We start from the raw sequence: 20,390 nt of genomic DNA on the forward strand, positions 1-20,390 counted from the left end.
AGTTTGATCGTCTCTCAGTGTCAGACACTATTATCTGTCACTGGACTGCAGAGCAGGGGTTTCCACCTAACTCTCTCTCTCACACACACACACACACACACACACACACACACACTCATACACATGCACTACACTAACTCTCTCTCTTGCATATTTCCTGGCAAGCGCAGTGTTGGAACCGAGATTCAAGCAGCAGTCACACTTGATGCTGCAATGCAGTCTGGGAGGTAAAATAAATAAATAAATAAGTGAAAACATAAGGGGACATTTAATTCAATTAAAAAAATGTGTGTGTTTATTTATCCTCATTACATCCTGTAAAATGATATAATTTCTTTTTTTTTGGTATACTATATTTGATATACACCTTTCCCTCTACAGATTGTCTCTTTTATTAATTTATCGAAAGCCCTTAGACGGATCTTTGCTGGAGGTTAGGAATGAATCATACATTAGGTACGCGAGGTGGCTGATCAAATTTACTGACGAGGGTTCACGGTAATAAAGAAAGGGTCAGCAGGCCAAGCGAGAAATGCTGAGACTTGGAAACAGAGCAATTCATGGACCTATAACTCACCACAGTGTCAGAGAGAAATGGAGGGAGGGAGGGAGGTGGAGAAGAAGGATTGCTAAGGGGACTGGTGGATGGGTGGTGGGGGCTTAGAGGGATGATGGGGTCAAGCTGGAGTGAGGAGCTAGAGGAGGAGGAGGTGAAGGCTGCATTATGCACTCGCTGGTGGAAAAAAATAAACCCCTCCAGCCAGCATGAGGCATCCTGCTGAGTCCCAACAAAACACAAGGAAAGGTCAGACACTGGTTGTGGTCACTGGAATAATATTTACCATTGCACACAGTGTGAATGCTATAGAAAAAAAAAGCCACTCATTATTAAATGATATAGATTTTTTGTTGTTGATAGTTTTCATGTATTTTAGTCCTGAGGAGCAGCTGCAGTTCAGTGGTGGCAGGTTGTCTTTGAAATGCAAGGTCGGGGATTTGATCTCCAGCTCCTCTACATGGTGATGTGTCTCTGGGCGAGACCCCAACTCGCTCCTGGCAGCTTTACTGGCAGAGTGCGAATGAGTGATAGAACCAAACAAAACAGAAAAAAGAGTGACATATAGAGATGCAGTGTATGAATGAGTGTGAGTGGAAGAGGAGAAGGACAAAACTGAATCTATGACATTACATTTACAGACTCATCATTTCTCCCAGTAAGATAAACAAGCATATTGAACAGAAAAGTAGGAATGTAAACCCGGGGAGGATTGTTTTAAATACAATCATTTTATCAATTGAGATGTAAGTAGGGAATGGTAAATAAAGAACACAAATGTTATTTTAAATGTGTTTTCTACTGTTCAAATTTAATTTGCAAAATCTAGTGCTCGTATATAACTACAGTGTTTTTTAACCCTTTTATGGTTAAAATAAGCAACTTTGGTGTCTCTCTATTTCTGACTGAATGAAGCTACAGCTCTCACGTACAAACCCTTTTCCCTATTTTCACACACACACACACACACACATATTAATGTGCCAGCGAAAAACATTCAGTTAAAAAAATTCAACCGTTTACTCGTTTGAGTAATGTTTCCGAAAAGTCACAAGGTCTGGCAGAACATTATGTTTATACATGTTCCTTGAAATAATGAGAGGCTTTTATCTTTGAGCCAGACAAGACATTTAGAGACAAGCATGTTTGTTTTTGGTCTTTTCTTCTTCACTGGATGGGACACGGTCACGTATATGTCTAAATGAAAGTGAACATTCTGTATCGGTGCAAAATGACCCCACCTGTTTTACCATAAATCCAGTTATTTCGTCTTTTGTTGACTGCAGCCAAGTCATGAAGATGCTCTGAGTGAATGAGATAGGGTCGAGTACTTCCTGCCTCATGCTGGGACATGAATTAATAAAGCGGGGAACAAAGTGCACAACTTTCTTACGACTAAGTTTATTAGGTCAGGTGTAATTTGCCGTTGAAAAGTCCATATATTGATTTGAGCTGTCTCAGAAGATGTTTGTGTGCTTCAGTATTTAGAAGAGACAACTTAAGTGATCGTTGTGGACGACTTGTTAAACAGAGAGTAAACAGCGACTGCTGCGGTTTGGAAGCTACGTCTTTTACTTCTGAAATGTCACTTCTGATTATTTTTCAAAACCGTTCGCACTCTATTTACAAAAACACGTTCTGATGTTGGCACAGCAGGTTCACAAACACTGATATTCCATGTTAAAGTCAGTCAACAGTGCACACATTGCTTACCCAGTGACTGTCAACTATCATTTTTTGCTTGAAATGCTAATCCTTAATCTAATCAAATATTAATCAATGCTCCAGTGTGAACACTGAAGAAACCAATTAAATGTGTTTGTGAACATCTCTCTGGACAGGAAACAGCAAATACCAGTTAAACAGAGAAACATTTGTACACGTCTCACGGTAAAAACATTCAAACCAAAGTGTTTTAATGCATCAATTACTGTTGAACTTTGGAATTTCTGAGCCTGCACCCATGAGTTCTAAATCTCTTCAGTCCTGTGACCTCAAAGATTACTTTCAAAACGTCTCCATATGTCGTTTTAAATTTCAGAATATTAGATAAATTGGGACTTTTATGGTTACCATGGATACATGCACACGATGTACTGCACACCCTCAATCCTAATTCATACTCAGTCACACGACACATTTAAAAGTGTTGAGCATCAGAAATTGTCAGGGAAAGAAAAAGAAAGTGTTGCTTGACACGTTCCTCGGTTCACATCCCCAATGTGAACTTTTGAACTTCCACTGAATGACGTACTAAAGTAAATTCAAATTCTCCTCCTCAATTGAGTCCAGTCTGGAATGGGTGTCGTCACCTCCCACTTGCAAGAGGACATAACTCAAAAACCAGATAACTGGACAGACCTATAACCAATCAGACCAATGATCTGGATAATGTGTTAACAAACGTGCTTGAGGTAATTTTCTAGGAGCAATTACTATCGAGTCATGGCGTCAAAGGACTGAACAGCTTTTGCCCGTGGGACGCGTTTGTGATTTGAGATTCTGAAGTTGGCCAAAGCGGCGTAGTAGTCAGACCCTCACCCAGGCTATTCTCATCTGTATTCATCTCTAATCACAATTAAGAGAAAAAAGCACAAATGCACATACAGACATTTGGATAACAAGCTGACAGATGGATTTACTTGATCAGGATAATGCAACATAATGTGGCATGCAATGAAAATACTGCACAACTCTCAGGTTTCACCCTTTAACATTAAGATCTTAGCCCTTTTGAACTGCTATTTTATATTTCTGAGAATATCTGGTGGTCGCTTGTGTGTGTGAGAAGCCAATCATCTGCCCCTCAATATCAAGTCATAATAACAACTGACCCTTGACCTACAGTTTGATTTTAAAGAGAATATAATACTAAATTGGATTGTTAGCAATGATCAATATTTTGATAATTCAATATTTTTTATTATTATTGTAATAATACTACCTAAGGTTATATGAATCAGGCATTTTTCATTTTTGATTTCAATTTGCATCATAAATATACACAAGTACTTTTTTTATTGTGATCTATGTAATGTTCCATATCATAACAGACACTTTTACTTTTAAATGTTGTGAAATATCATCAGGAATATCGTTAATTTCCTACATCGTTGAACTTGACCGGCCCCTCATGACCAGACTGGACACTCATTGGCCCCAAGGTCGTTTCAGTTCAAGTCCCCTGGTCTAATCCCAATCTAGACATATTGTTTTATCATGCACACTCTTCTGTTCACGGTCGTGTTTGCAGCGGGAGCAATAAAAAAAAACCTCCCTGTGGACCTGCCCTCACCTTTATATGATTAAGAATGGTTTCACCCGTTCAAAAAGATGATGCTCCGCGCTGTTATCATCATCAGAGCTGATGGCGGGCTCACTCAGTCAGCCTACCATGTCACTGAAAGCAATTCTTGCTGTCATCTTTGTGACCCCTGACCAAGGGTGAATTCCTGTTGGGTTTGCGTGACAAGACAGTGACAAGACAGTGACAAGGCCGTGACTGAGGCTGCGGCAGTGACGGTGATGATGGCGGCGATGATGGTGATGTCACTGTGACGCTGATGCGCGATGGCTGTTCTCATTAAAACCACCTTTGAATTCCAAGCGGAGCTCACAGCTGCATCTGCTGCCAGATCACATCATCAGAGAAGTGATGGATCAATTAAATAGCCGAGGTCACGCAGAACTCCATGCAGAAGAGATCGGGAATATCCCCTCCCGTACAAAGACAAGTGAAGGTCTGATTTTTGTTGAACGGCGTGATTGATGTTTCGCATGTCGTATGTTTTCCGTCGGTGTCGCCGGTCTGTGTGCGCGAGAGAGAGACAAACGAGGCTCTGTTTGAATGTTTCATGCTGTGCAGATCCATCACCATCAAGGCCCATTTCAAGGCTGTCAGCGCCCTCGTCTCCTCTGCAGTTGTCGTCTTCCTTAACCTCTTATCCCTTTTTCCAGAAAAAAAAAAGTTACCGCACAGAGCATCGTTCCCAATGAAGTGGGTTTTTATTGGTATGGTTGATTAAAATCCCATTTAAATCTCAGCGGAACAGTTCCAAAAAAAAAACCCCACAAAACAACAACCCCATTATTAGACGGAGGACGATTCCAAACCCACAAATAGAATTGTTATTATCAATCATGTGGCTCTTCCACATAAAATGGTGCCATTAACATGATATTCCGTTGCCTTTTGTCCACAAGTGCAACGTTTTCGGGACATTAAAAGCAGCAGAGATAGCCTCGTGGTTAAAAATATACCAGCAATTAAGCCATTGAGAGAGGAGGACCGTTAGAAAACAATGTGCAACGATGGGTGAGATCTTTAGAGTTTGTTATGGACCTCAAAGAGCCACGATACTCAGCATCCAACATATGAAAACACTCAGACGAGGCATTGGTGCACGACAGATCACCATAATAAAGAACAGACAGAGAGTGTGTCATCGTGAAAAACAAAACCTGTGTGTAAAATAAAACCCTCACGTCGTTTTTGAGTTGGTTCGCCGGATTCTGCATGAAAATGTCAAGACGTATCATTTATTTAAAAAAGATCCCATATCGCCGTTACTGCCTGAAGTTCGCAGCTGTAACACATCCGCGCGACATATGTTCACAGTTAGCTCCCGCTATATTGTTGATAATAAGACGCCCGCGTTATGCCGACTCTTCTTGTTCACAGTGAATCAATCTGGCATGTTTCCACCCCCCGACGTGTGAGTTTAGAGAGCATGTCAGCATTCCCGAGTATAGGCAGCGTGAAGTGAAACACGAGAGCGTCCGTCTGCATCCTCCATCCTATACCGTACATGTAGACATTGATTTGAGCTGATTGATTAGAACCAAAGAACCACAGATATCAAACGGCTTTGTGGCTCGCAGGCACGTGGGAGAGTTTGACAGAGATTTCGTGCCGTAAGACAACTGCAGTAATAGTGATAACATGGTCTAAGAAAATCAGTAGTCCTGGCCTCACCTCCCTCAGCGCTTCTTCTCCGTGAACAGTTTAAGTGAACGGGGGAGAGGGAGACGGAGAACAAAGACTGATCAGAATTAAAGAGGGCGGAGAAACGGCGACGGAGGAAATGGAACAGTGAGCGGGGGAATTAGGGTTAGAAGAATGGAGCGAAAGATAAGGGCAGTTTAAAGTGGATAAAACAGGTCGTCCTCGGGGGTCACGGCACGCTGAGACGTCGCCGCCTGTCTCTGCTCTTCGTCTGTCTCTGAACGATTGTTCATGTGCTCACACAAAGTGTTCCATCTTATATAACGCAGGCCTACATTGTCCTGTACAAGCTAACAGACACGGCTCTTGGGTCTGTTCATAGAGGCCAAAGCTTTATTGCATTTCTTTCTTTTTTTAAACCACTTGAATAAGAGCACTTTCATCTCACTGATCATGATAGACAATAGAGAATAGATTGATGGGCTCATTTTCTAATTTCTAGTTTTCACTCCTTGGTTCAATTGGGGATTGCAACACTCAGCCGGTCCGAGTTTGTTTTCACACTTTTGCACGTTAGGGAAACGAACCAAGAACCGAACCTAGGAAAACTAGGAATCGATTTAGAAGTAGCTGGTGATTCAAATTTGAATCAAATACCGATTGTGATATGTGTGGTGTACAGTTTAGGGATACTCGGTAAAGGATCTTTATCGGGAGTGTTTAGACTGATACAGACACCAATATGTTGTTTTGTTCAGTCTCTTCTGTAGTGAAATGATAATGATATAATTAATGATAATAATATTTGTCGCAGCAGATGTGGATATAAAATGAGTAGGGGGCGCTAGCATAGAGGTCAAGGAGGTAGCAGCTTATTCAGCGTATTTTAGTCAATAGTCATATCGGAAGATCTTGGCGTGTTTGGCGATGTTTCAAAGCCAATATCTGGTGACTCACAAAGTATGTCTATGTGTTTCGCTCAAAATATGTGTGTCATGTGTGATAAGTATCAACTGTCAAAGAGGGATAGAACTGGCGTCTTTGTCAGCTCATTAAGTGTCTGTGGTGGATGTTTGAGGTTTTTTTTGGGGGGAATTTGGCCTCTGCCCTGAGCTTCAGCTTGTTGGAAGCACATCACTGACACCCCACAGAAGGAAACTGGGATACATAGTGTGAATTGAAATAGTGAAGTAGATTGTATTTTCGCAAGTTTCTGCAAACCACAGATACACACCATCTCACAAAGAAACAAAGATGAGGATAATAATCATTTTCTGGTTATGAGTATATTGTAAAGCACCTGGTGGTGTGGTCAGTGCTTCCTCGTAGCATCAACATTGTCTCCATAAAAAAAAAAGAAAGAAAAAGAACAGCACGTGAAAGACGCCATGTCACAGGGTTAAAACAAACCAGAATGCCATGACATTTGGTTTCAATCTGGTCTTGGAACTACAGTATAATCTGCTGCATTGCAGATGTTGCTCACTATGTTCCAGTTCCACCACCAAGTGACACTTTTGGCCTCAAATACTGTGTCACTTAACAAACACTGACACTGCTGCAGCCCTGCATGACAGTAAACGTCTCATCTAAGAAACCTTTGTACAAGGTTCCTGCTTCAACCAGCATTAACATTGCATTGCAAGAGATGACGTGCATTTCAGATGCCACTAAAAAGACAATGGAACCAGTGGACGTAACACCGGCCGGGTGTTACGTCTCCTGTCTCCTCAATCCTGCCACTGTGATTTGTTGATACTGTAGTTCAACTTGATGCTACGGGGACTTTCAAAGACACACACACACACACAGTGTGCAAAAGATGCAAGTCAGTCACTTCCCACATCTTAGCGCAGCCGCTGGTAATTGTTGAGGTGAGGTTTATGCAGATGAATACGTCGTTGTGGAAGAATAAAAAGAGGAGCGACCCCTTCACAGCGCTAATGTGATGGATTGTTTACTCATTCCTCCTTTCTCCTCTCTCTCGCTCTCCCACACTGGTCTCAAAGATGGATCACTAGTGACAGGAATGTGTACAGGGCTTCATTTGTTCTCCCCCCTCTCATCTCCTCACCCACTGATCGCCTTCTTTAAAGTCCCTACTCACCTCTCCCTCTAATTGTTTTAGCATGTGTTCCTCACAGAGAGTGTGTGATGGCAGTTCACACACTTCTATGATTACTTGTGATGAGTTAAAATCGCGGGGCTCTACACAGGTGAGACATGTCTTTCTCTTTGTCTTCATTCAATCCCCTTCCCCCCCCGGAGTTCACCTCACATGGCCTCCACGTGTCCATCCATCTTTTTTGGCACTGTGCTTGTTCCTGCTTAAGTGCTACTGAAAGATCTTCACCATAATGCCAAGCAATGAGATCTTACTTCCTGGCGCTGAAAGAAAATCCATTTATTTTTGGACTACAAAGTGTTGTCTTCAGCTAAAAGGGCTGACGCATTGATTACATTCCAAATGCTATAATATCCTAAGTGCTGGGATAAGATGCAGACGTTACCTCCCTGCTCCGCGGTTTAATGAAAATAGATCAGGTATGCACACGAGCGAAAACAGGACGGAGGGAGATTGAGTTCAAAAACAAACAGGTGGAACCACAGCGTTTTACTGTCACGGAGGAAAGAAACAAGCACATATTCACACTCAAGACACCAAAAATCCACTAAAAACCCTGTGTGTGTACATATATATATATACACACAACTGTCACTCTACATCACACTTATTTCCTTTCTTCACCCACATGGCCAAATTGATGCAAGGCTTTTGGCACAACATCACACCCATATTTTTTTGCTGTAGGAAGGTGAGATGTGAAGAGACAGCCAAGTGTGGGGAAGTCAAGGAAGTGACAGCGGGAAGGCGAGAGTGGGACGAGCTCTTTTTGAAAGCTCTAATCCCGATTTATACTTTTCGCTCAACAAACATCACATGACACTTTCAATTTAGGAGGAAGAGATTTGGAATTTAACCAAGATGGTAGGAGCATTGGTTTGAACCACACAGGAGAAAAACAGGGAGGAAATGTTTGGGTCCAACAATCCTGTAACAGAATATGACACAAGTAACGTATGCAGGGACAATCTCTCTTGCTCGATACATTTAAAGGTGTTGCACACACAGTATAAGACAAGCTTTAGACCGCCCCTATGTCCCACACACAGACTGTATATAGAAATGGACGTTGTCTTCTAGTTTGAAAGGAAGTAGGATGAAAGTAATCACTAAGTGGTGACTCAGCAACTTGCTCAGTTTGGGAAAATGAGCCTATACCTCTTACTTGATTTATAACATTCATTAACTGAGGCGTTAACGGTCTCAACTGCTAATTTCTCCAATACCTTACGATGTCAAATTTGTTAATGATGTTCCCATTTAGACATGGCACATAATAATGAGTGGACACCAGTGTGATTGACAGGTGACATCTTTTTGAGCTGTGAAATCATGAATGTCAACGCTTCCAAATGGGAGTTGCTACAACCCACGTTTGGGAAGCATCTGGGTCAGACACATTCACTGCACAAGGAGACTGTGCACAACATCCAGGCAATGGGGTGGAGACAGGAAACTGCACACTCACCCACTCACTCGCTGTGAATTATCCGGACATTATCACAGAGCTTTTGGGTGTGGAAGTTCCCGCTCTCTCAATTGGAGATCTCCACCCCATGGAATTCTCTTCAAAACTATTGTGTCCACTAGATATCACCAGCATATTTATTGCTTTTATATATAACAACATTAAATTATGAAATGTTTATCCTGATTATATGCATACGGTATGTTTTTGGTAGGTATCTCTGTGTCGTTCTCGTCCTGCTGTCTTTCTCTGTGTGACAGAGACGAGGTCCAGATACAGGGGCTTTCATCCATCTGCTGACATAAAAAGGCCAGGAGTGTGTGCGTGTGTGTGTGTGTTTCAGATGTTTACTCATGAATGATCTTCATTAATATACACAATTTATGGTAATAACACTGCTGCTAGTATTTCTTAAAGCACATCATTTTTTTTTTAGTTAAGATTTAATCTCCCGTCTCTCCCTTATACTGTGCAGCAATCCTTAGTTTATCAACCTCTTAATGCACGTTACACTACACTCACAGCAGAGGTCGGAAAGTAATGAATCACATTTACTCGCGTTACTGTAACTGAGTAGGTTTTTGTGTACTTTTGTGTCATTTTAATTTGGCTTGTTTTTTTGAAGTACTGTACTACGTTTTAAACAATGAAAGATAAGGACAAGTGAATGATGGGGACAGGTGAATAATGAGGACAGGTGAACGATGAGGACAAGTGAATAATGAGGACAGGTGAATGATGATGACGACAGGTGAACAATGTGGACAGGTGAATAATGAGGACAGGTGAATGATGAGGACAGTTGAATAATGAGGACAGGTGAACAATGAGGACAAGTGAATGATGAGGACATGTGAAGGTTGAGGACAGGTGAACTGGTGCTAATTTAGGTCCCTGAGTGAGTGAGAAAGTTAAAGCATTTGTGACCTTTGACCTTTAAAGGTTTGCCTTTGATTAAAAACAACTATTGTGAGAAAGAAATAACCTTACTTGAGTAAAATTTGATCAAAATAGTGCAAAATAGAAGATATAAACATAGTCAATATAACAGAACAGTAAGTGTGGGTGTAATTAGGAGTTGGATCCTTGAAACAAGCCTGAATCCTGAAGCTAATAGTAAGAATAAAGTTGTCAAAGTTTTCCTCCTCAGCGATCAAGTTAAGTTACAAGTTGCTGTAATTGCCATCGTCCTTCCTGATATAACCACTGTGCTGGGCTACAATTTAGCCAACACCACCTCCCTTTTTGTCCTATTTTTATACTGTGCTGCCTGCAATGCCTCAATATGTGTGTGTTTAAAAAGAAACCACAAAAAAAAAAAACAGCAGCTAATGATGTGTCAACCTGTATTATTGGGCTAATACATCAACAAAAAATTAAACTGAGTAAACGAGGTGCACGTAATCAACAATCAAGAGCCTGCAGGACGTTCAGGCAGACAGAGACAAGACAGAAGCATGGACACGTGGAGCAAAACAGGGAGTTAAATCCAAAAAAACACACACACAGGCAGAAAAAAATGACGCAACAAAAACCAGAGTCCAAATAAATGAAAGCGTGTGAAATACATTTCCTGTATCGATACGTGCAAACACAATCCTGCCTGCAGCGTACTTATTTATTTAACATAATGTGTCTGAATTTGTTTGTCCCCCAAATTTACCAAAGCACAATTATACAAATACAACGCCTTTTTTCTTTCTTACAAAATGTCAGTCATTCCTAATTCCACTGCATCAAATACACCGACTGCAAAAACACTAAGGGAACACTTCACACTTAATCATCCCAGTCTTTCTGTGTAATTTTAAATCCAGCCCCAAATGGGTTGGTGATTATCCATTGATGGATGGGCCATTACTTTGTTGGACCATAAAGATGTAGAAGTAAAGACATTCAATTTAAATATTTTGTTTTTATGGGTGATTTAATTGTTTAATGTTTTTTTTTTAAAAGCCAAAAGAGAACAGGAGGCAAAGCGCAGTCTCAGCTGTATTTGTCTTTGTCAGCAACAGACAACACAATCAAATCACATCACATTGACCGGTCTGATGGACTTTAACACTCATACGGCTGGACGAGCATCGTGTCTGGCTGTGGTCTCACGAGGGTTTGAGGGGACAAAAATCGTCCACTTACAGCTTCTGACACGACAGCTTCACTTAAATTCTCACCGACTCTCAGTAAAAAATGTTAGAAAAAAGCATGTTGTGTTTGGCGTCTGACGGAGAAGAAGGATCATTAGGCGAGCAGCTGTGGTTATAGACATCTGAGAACACCACAATGAATATAATTAAGCCGACATTTTGTGTGTGAATATCTATCTATCTGTGCTTCTCTCCATTGAACAACATCTGCTAATATTAATATCTGTGGTTAATGTCCAAAGAAATGGACACTTTATGCCAAAAAAGAAGGGCTCCAAGTCAAAGCACTTACAGATGGTTTTAAAGTTAAAACGCCTTCATTTTTTTTTTTTTTACGGATTAAGACATTAAAAACACACTCCAGCGACCAGCGCTTTTGGCATGACTTGGTATGAAGTGTCATGTTCTTCGGAAAGGTTCGAGGGACGCCAGCAGTGCACCTGCTGTCCCGCTCTCTCTCTCCATATCTGCATGTAATGTCTTGGATGTTGACATGATTGGAGGCAAATTAATATGAATGGGAAAGAAACAGACCAGTAAAGTCTTGATATTGACATAAAAAATATAAGATATGTCAACAGAGGCATCTGTTTCTGTTCTGTACATCATATGGATTTTCACATTAGTCTAGTAATGACAACTGTATCATTTCAATAAAGGGAATTTTTACCTTGTTTGTACATGCTTGAGTATATGTTGACACACTGTACATTTTATGATAATGACAATGTAGTGTTTGATGATTTTTAGATGAAATATTTCAAACTGAATCGTTGCTACCTCCACGTGGGTTTTTATACGGCCTATTAAGTTACCAGCACCCTCATGTCTTTGTCCGTTGTGCTCTAAATAGGTGCATGTGTTGGTGTCCTTGTCCTCCCCGGGGGACATGGACAGAACCAGGGACAAAAATAGCAAATTCTATGGTAAACTGAGACTTGGTGTCAGTATAACGTGTCTGTGATGATCTGCTTCGATGGTAATTGTGTAGATTATTTAGAACTCTGTATAAAATGTGCATTAGTGCTGGGAGATGAAAAAATGATTTCATTTAATTAAAAGTGCACCTGTTACTCTAACATTTACGATGTTTGACCAAAGTGCAGGACAACAGCTCACAGGTGAGGGCAATTTTAACGTGGTAAAAAAACAAAGGCGACACGGGTAAAGCTCCAGAAATCGCAGGACAGAACACAAGGAGCAAACCAGTGGTGTGGCGGGAAGGTGCAGACTATAAGGTCAACTGAGTCAACGAGGAGCAGGTGTAACTGATACACAGGTGAATGTGATCAACAATCAAGAAACTGCCGGAAGTTCAGGCAGACAGAGACAAGACAGAAGCAGGGACACATGGAGTAAAACAGGGAGTTCAAAAATCCCAGTAACTGTAACACAAACCCACTCTCTAACCCTAAAGCAGGATAATAAGTCCAAACAATATTATAATTCAATTAAAGCGCTAGATCTAAATCAATGGTCAAGGTTAAGGATTAGTGTAAAATAGATGACACTGTGTTCTTTGGAACATTTCCATCTTATATATTTTTAAATTAGCTGCATGTCCTCAAGAAAGACTCAGGAAATAAAGAATTTTAGAAACACTGACTCATTAAAGCTGCAGAATTGTGAAGTTTAATCCACAATTATTAAATACAAAGGCAGAGAGTCTTTGTCCCTCTTATTTTATTTACATTAGCCTGGGAGGTTATTTTTTTTTGGAAATATTGATCAATGACACCAAACAAATCCTACATTTATTACATTTTTATTACATTTTTATGTTTAAAATCGTACACTTCCCTATGCTCCGGGGTTTTTTCCTGTGTTGTTGCAGGTGAGTATGTTTCATTTTTCCCCGTCGTAAAGCAGCAGCAGTGGTAGCAGCGGCGAGACATAAAATATGATTGATCCTGAGTTCCCTGCTCTACGTCAAGTGTTCAAGGCTGCAGTAAAATGATTGCATACTTCAGAAAGCTGCAAACACGCACAGAAAAGGTGGAGCAGCGGGCCAGGGAAACACAACATGACATTTTGTTGACTGTACCCGTGCATTATTTAGTGGGTGTCAGATAACGTGTCAACTGGTAAATATTCATAGCCGAATGTTATGTGACCCAATGTTGTTTTTTGGGACAATACTTTAGAAAATTAAAACTGTTTATTTGGCTGAAATTTTGATTAATTTTTATTCATAAGCCCAAACTGCATTGATGTGCCATTTGGGAGATTTTGATCTTGTGCAACCATCTGCCAAGACAGGTTGGGGTGAAAGGAAAAATTGAGGGACAGAGGAGAGGTGGGGGCCACCATGTAGTGCTTTTCCACTACATGGTCCCACATGTACACAGCAAAACACATTTGCGAGAGAGTCATGAGCAAGACGTCCGACACAAGAATCAAACCGAACAATGCCGAACTATAGATCAGTTAAAAAGACTTAAAAATCCTGAAAACTGTTGTTAATGTGTGTTAATCTGTCATGTAGCGACAGCACTGCTGAAAGCTAGTGTTAAGGAGGTACTATATTGTCATGGAAAAGAAACCAAACTATAAAGAGTCAAGCCGTGCAGAAAGGATAGAGTAAATCCATGCCGGGACCATATAGTGGAAAAACAGCAAATGGTTATAGGTTATAAGTTTAGACAGGACATTTCTGAATCAGTCGTTTATAGTACTACTATGTAATTTATACAGGAAACTGAGATTGACGTTAATTATAGCATAATAATAATGACAATGATACGACTAATAATAATAGCCTTGAAACTGGATCTGGATCCTGCAGCCTTCAAGATGAGGACGCAGAGAGAGAGAGAGGACAGGAAGGAAGGACACAAACTAGGAACAGAAAAAAGAAGGTTAATGACATGTAATAGTCGTATTCCGGAGTGTAAGAGAGTGTGAGTAGTCTACGTCCATAGCAGCCAAAAAAAAGCGATGCCCAAACTATAAGCTTTATCAAAAAGGACGGTTTTAAGTCTAACTCTAAATACAGAGACCCTGCAGAGTCCGTCTCCCTCATATGGAGCAGTGCTGCACACACTTTACAAATAATTCTGCTCAGAGATGCAGCACAAGAAGAAAAGGAAATCTGCACAGTCTCACACGAGATGAAAATGTTGCAGCACTGTGTTTGTATTCAGCCAAATATACCATCTGTGATCTGAGAGCTGTGTTTTCAAGGTGATCAACTATCAAGAGCAATTTTTCAGCCCTTGTGTTGCTAATGTACGATATCTTTGCTTGATTAGATTGTCGTCAGTGGAGAATGACAAGAAACATGGGTGGAGACGACAGACAGCTCGTGTCAGCTGGATTTGAGCCTCGTGTGATATGGACACATGAGCTGATCACATCACAGCGTTGCAGCTGCTGTGATGTGAATGAGTGTGTATAGTTACCGGGTTTGGTTGAACTAAAGCAATGCAGTGTCCCAGAGAAGCAAGGTGCAAACAAAACCGCTCATATAGTAAAAGCAAAGGCACCAGTGATGTGGTGCAGAGCAGTGGGTGGTGGTGTTTAATGTGACAAGCAAGAGCATTAAAAAATAAAAAAGACATGGGCAGTCAGCCAACAAAGAAAGAGAAAATATACCTAAAGAAGAAAAGAGAAAAGAAAGATCGTCAGATAAAAGAAAAGGTGTAGTAACAGCTGGATTCAGGAATGGTGTTCATTTTACTCAACGTTTACCCCAGTTTTCCTTCAGCATTCATTATCAGTCTCTTAGGTGAATTACCTGGCACATCAGCAGAGCTGGCAGCTGGCACAGCAGCGGCTAATGCACCACAGGAAATAAATAAAATATTATATAGACCGTGCAGTGAAACAATACGTTCATATTTCTGAGGCGTAACATTGATCCGTGTTTTAATGGACTGTATTCATTTGAATTCTCACCTGCTCAGACGACAGCACCGTGCACTCACTCCTCTCCTAAATCATGAAGCAACAAACGGCACAGCGTGTAGCCGGTACTTGGAAATGGCACATGGAACAAATACAATGTTCAGATTACTCAGGAATCAGAGGAGAATGTCTATGTGACATTGTGTCATTAACGCCTCTGGTAAATAAGTACGGCATCGCCTCCCCATCGTTCTTCAACGTGAAATAAACCCGCACTCGCACACACACATATTTCAAATGAAACGCCGCTCAATCACTTTTAATGGGGCGACGTCAAGTGCTGCCAAACTGCCTGGTGGGTCCGTTGCTTTTCAGGAGAAGTTTGAGCTCAAAGCTGCTACTTTCCACATGGCAGCGCGAGCACCAGGCCAATCAAATCACGTGACGCAGATTATTCCAGCACGAGGATGAGAAAATCAAATCATGTTTACACATTGTTTTCCTCACACAGATACACTGCCAAATAAAGCTCTTGGAAAAAAAACATATCACAGAGGGAGAAATGGTTCAGTTTAATGCGACTTGATCACAAAGAAAAGAAACATGATGGTCGTGCAACTACTTTCCCCTTAAATAATAAACTGAAATAAAATACACGCATTTCTTTTGCCAAATCACCATCTAAGAACAGGATATTTGAAGAGCAATTAGACAATCTAGGAAAAATTAGCTTGCAGTAAGAAGTCATTTACTTCCCTTCTTCCTTCTTTCCTTCCTTCCTCTCTTTTTCTATTTTGATTGTTCTTTATAAGATCTGAGCTTTTGTTTTTGGTTACAAGCCTCTGGTCACATAGGAAGGAAGGAAGGCAATGTTACTCTCGACAGTTTGGGGGGTAACTGGATTACTGCTGTGTCCTCCTCTGGGACTGCTAAATTGGTCCAGTGAGAAATTTTCTGGGCGGAACGAGATCGATTTTTATCGGAGCACAACTCCTCCTATAGTGCACGTACACACACGCACACACACACACATGCAAGTGGACAAATAAAAGGACACGTTATCTGCTAGATATGCACATCAGATAAACAAGTGAGTACAAACACACATCATCGTACAGTACAGTACACTTTAATACTGCTGTACACACAGAAATGATTCATGGGGTTAGTTAGTATAGCTCAAAATCAAGAGTTTTTTCTGTATAAAAAAACAAGTTTGTTATGTGTATACATTATAATGAGTTCATATCTTAATTAAATAAGTTGTTCTAAATGAAAATAAATAAAATAGCTTTAACTCAATAAAACATGAATTTTCAACAAATGTTTCTGCCTTAACTTAACATAGAGGTGTATTGAGTTAGTCCAACTTTAGAATCTGTGTCCAAGTTTGTTAAAAAGCTGAGTACAAGGCTGACCTGCCCGGACATGTTTGGCACGAACAGACCATGCCTGTTGGAAGCATAAAGTTCAAAGACACTGAGTTGGAGAAACGCGGTTTGCAAACTTTACAACTTGGTGAGTACAATTTTGACTTGTTTTATTTACAACAGCTAATAACTACATCAGCAGACAGTTCAAGAAATCGTTGTACACAACACAAGATGTTTTTTCTCGGTCAGCAGTGGTAATGTGTAAGCTAGCAGTAATGCTAATAATTCAGTCTGACATTAGTGTTCGTTAAGTTTTGTTTTATGGTGGCAGGTTTTAATTGGCACTGGTTTTCAGAAGTTTAACTTTGTTTCTTTAAAAAATATTTAAAATTTGTTGTAGTGTTGAAGCAGCAATAGCTTCATGGCTTGGCTGTTGTAAGTGACTGAGCCACAGCAGTGGTCATACCATTATTAAGCTAGTTGTTATAACAGCACAAGTGTGCAATTGCCCACTGCCCATTTCTTTGCAGTAGTGTGTGTGCATTTTCTCTTGTTTCTCATCTTGAATAGTCAAAAATAGTTAAATAAAATTTATTGTACTTAAGTTGCACAAGTTGTAGGCACCACAGCCTTCTGAATGACCTAAATTCAAGTAATTTAAACAGAACCACTAGCTGTTTTTTTTTTTTTGTAAGTTTTTGATATTTGTAGATTTGCCTTTATTACATCATGTTTCAATGGGAAACCTTAAGAGGATGAACAATTTATTTTATAGTAAATGTATTTGCCATAGAAATAAAGGATTCAAATAGTGTCTAACTAAATGAATGAATATGTGGATGCTCAGATTTGCAGGTGTCAAAAAGAATAAATACAATGCATACGATGTCTAATGTGAAAGCTAATGATTAGAGATATACCTAATAACCAGTGCAATTCCTTATTCCATGCAAGTTAATATTGCAAAGTTGATGAAAAGTCTCTACAATATCACTGGTAATTATCAATGTCAATATTCCCCTCCAATACATTATGTTAAGCAGAATGTATTCTGTAAGTCAAACTAAAATGATGTCTTTTCTCTTATACCCCAGAGATACCCCAATGTCTCATCAAGATTCAGCACTTACAGAACATCCTCCTACAGGTGTGAATAAATGATTTAAAGTTACTTCCAAGCGGGGACATGATTACATAAAAACTGTGTGTCTATGTGGAATTTTCCCACTACAAACCCTTAAACCATTTATATTGATTCTGCCCTACCAGGATGGTGATGGGGAGTGTCACAACACGAGGGGGTATACCTGCAGCCTGTGCAAAGATCGTCCTGGAGGGAACAGTGGTCCTAACCGATGTGGAGGTTCCCAGAGCCTGTGCCTTGCTAATGGGGCTGATAAGTTTCCTGATTTATTTTATGAATGCTACATTTTTGTTTTCTATTAAAATGTATATACACTCCTGTTACTGTAAGCAAGATGCTGACTGGTGTTTAAATAAACAGTTAGACCACAAAACTGGAATTTCAATGTGTAATTTATACTGACTTAGATAAGTAAGTTATTGTACTAAAAAAAATGAAGGTAACAATTTGCATGGACATTTCTGAGTAGAATGAAAGAAAAAGAAATAAGTTAGAATAACTAAAAGGAGTAATTTTAACACAATTAAAATTAAGTTGGTTCAAGTTAAATAAGCTTGTAGAGGAAGAGGCATATCATGTTGCTTGTACTAAAGTAGTACTAGTTGGCCTAACTAGAGAAGTATTGTGGCATGTACTCAATACTAGCTAAGTTGAAATAACTCAAAAATATCCACGCAAATTGTTATATCAATTTTTTACGTTGAGCCAGCACATCATTTGTTAGAGTGCACATTAATGATTGTAACATCTGTACACAAACACGCACGCACATGCACACGCACGCTCCGTCCCCATTTTATTTTTGCTCTGCCATTCTGAGTACAATGTGTTGAGCCAGCAGAACAGGACAGTCCATTCAGCTGATCAGTGTCCAAGGAAGGATAAATAAATGGGGATGGGGGGACAATTGGAGGCTCAGCCTTTCATCCTCAGTCTCAGTGTAATCTCTTCCCCAGTTAAAGGTGCCAATGATTCAGTCCTTGCTGTGGGTGGTAAGCTCATATCCCAGCTGAATTTGTACCCATTGTCCGTGTTTCCTCTTTTGTTTGGACTCATTATTATTGTGACCGATCAGAGGAGGGGGAGGTGGTGGTGGTGGTGGCGGCAGTGTTTGAAGTCAGTAATGTTCTCTATAGTCGCATTCAGAACTCTCATGGCTTTGGTATTGTTTTCAATACATGGCTTATTTATTGTCTTTGATTTGAGAGCGAGAAAGTAGCTGCACCTTCATAAAGACAGTTCATCCCCCAGTGATAATTTAACAATCAAAACAAATGTCGGGTGTTGGGTAATATTTTCATTTCTGTTTCCCATTTTTTATGATGTGAGGGGATTAGAGAGACACTTAAAACTGTGTTGTTGTTGGTTTTTCACCAAAGATTCCAAAATCCTCATTTCTTAGTGGTATCAGGTAAAAGGGGGAAACAAATTCCCTCATCAGGAGGGAGAGGAGTACAAAATAACCTACTGTAGGTCATCAGCACCTCAGTGCACCACAGTGCATGCAGCATGCTAGATTTACACTCCTACTCTGATAGAATGTCAGTGGTAAATAAGACCCTGTTAAGACCTGGTATTAACATTGTCCTGAGCGATTCAATCACAAGAGGACAACTTGAAGTATTGACCAGTAATGAACATGTGTCCTGGACGTGTCTCCCGTGTGATTGGGTCTCAATTCATTTTGCGCTTACATGCAGATACAGGCACACATGAAGACTGAAATGATGTCGTCTAACCAGTCGGACTATACAGATATTTGTTTGTGTGAGGACATTTTGGCTGGTACACACAACGTTAACAGGCTTTTTGAGGATTAAGACCTGGTTTTAGGGTTAGGTTTAGGGTTAGGGCCACTGACTATTTCCAATGCACAGGCACACAGGGTTTTCCTCCTGAAAATACAACAACACAATTCACAGCAAGCAGTAGTGTTTTTTTTAAGAATACCATTGCTGGTAGACTACCAGCCACTACCACTGCAAAAATTAGGGTTAGGGTTAGAATTAGATTTAGGGTAAGGGTTAAGTTAAGGCATTTAGTTGTGATGGTAAAGGTTAGGGTAAGGAGAGAGAGAATGGAGTTGGGGGGTTCTGATCAAATCAATACACTTTTGTCTACATGAAGGTTTGAACTCTACTGTAAACTGAATTATTTACAAAATCAACCATGTCTTTGAGTCCCCAGCGCGGCCTTATCAGAACTTCATGTTATACAGTTTAACGCGATGCATTTCTTTCATTTCATGTAACCAGGAAGTAACCTTGAGATGTAAATCTCATTCACCTAGGTAGGACAGTGCATCAGTTACATCATTGATCCTGACCTGGCCTGTCTCTCTCTCTCTCTCTGCAGTTGTGCTGGGTGTGCAGATGACGTACACCCAGATGGAGATGAAGAGGGTTGTTGGGGACAACGCCACTCTGCCCTGCCACCATCAGTTCTGGGCGGTCGACGACCCCACCCTGGACATCGAGTGGCTGTTTCTGAAGCCGACCAACCGACAGAGGGTGGTGAGTGTCCGTCCGTGCAAGCTTTCATTGTATTCATTCTGAACTGAACACATTAGACATTGCAATAATCACAACAATCATCTACACATTGTCTTATGTAACTGTGAGTGGGAGACTGCATGGGGCTTCTCTTAAGGTGAATGGAGTCAGTTAAAACACACTTTGCATTTCCCATAAGTGCATAAATTACAGTGTGGCAACTTTGATCTGTCAATCAACTGCTATATAACGTTGACTAGCCCTTTAGAGAAAGGTGAAACTCATTTCTATTTC

At 40.4% G+C, this 20,390-nt stretch overlaps 1 protein-coding gene across 1 annotated transcript in view; it reads left to right on the top strand.

Annotated features, from left to right (window-relative positions):
* The window catches only part of LOC122779829 (CXADR-like membrane protein), a 49,120-nt gene that overhangs the window by 21,217 nt on the left and 7,513 nt on the right, over nucleotides 1-20,390 (top strand). The window contains exon 2 of the mRNA XM_044042476.1: nucleotides 19,960-20,117. Coding sequence (XP_043898411.1) covers nucleotides 19,960-20,117 — 158 coding nt within the window. The remainder of the gene's footprint in view (nucleotides 1-19,959; nucleotides 20,118-20,390) is intronic.

The sequence above is a fragment of the Solea senegalensis genome, linkage group LG13 (genome assembly GCF_019176455.1).
Source record: "Solea senegalensis isolate Sse05_10M linkage group LG13, IFAPA_SoseM_1, whole genome shotgun sequence".
In the NCBI taxonomy this organism is placed as follows: Eukaryota; Metazoa; Chordata; class Actinopteri; order Pleuronectiformes; family Soleidae; genus Solea; species Solea senegalensis.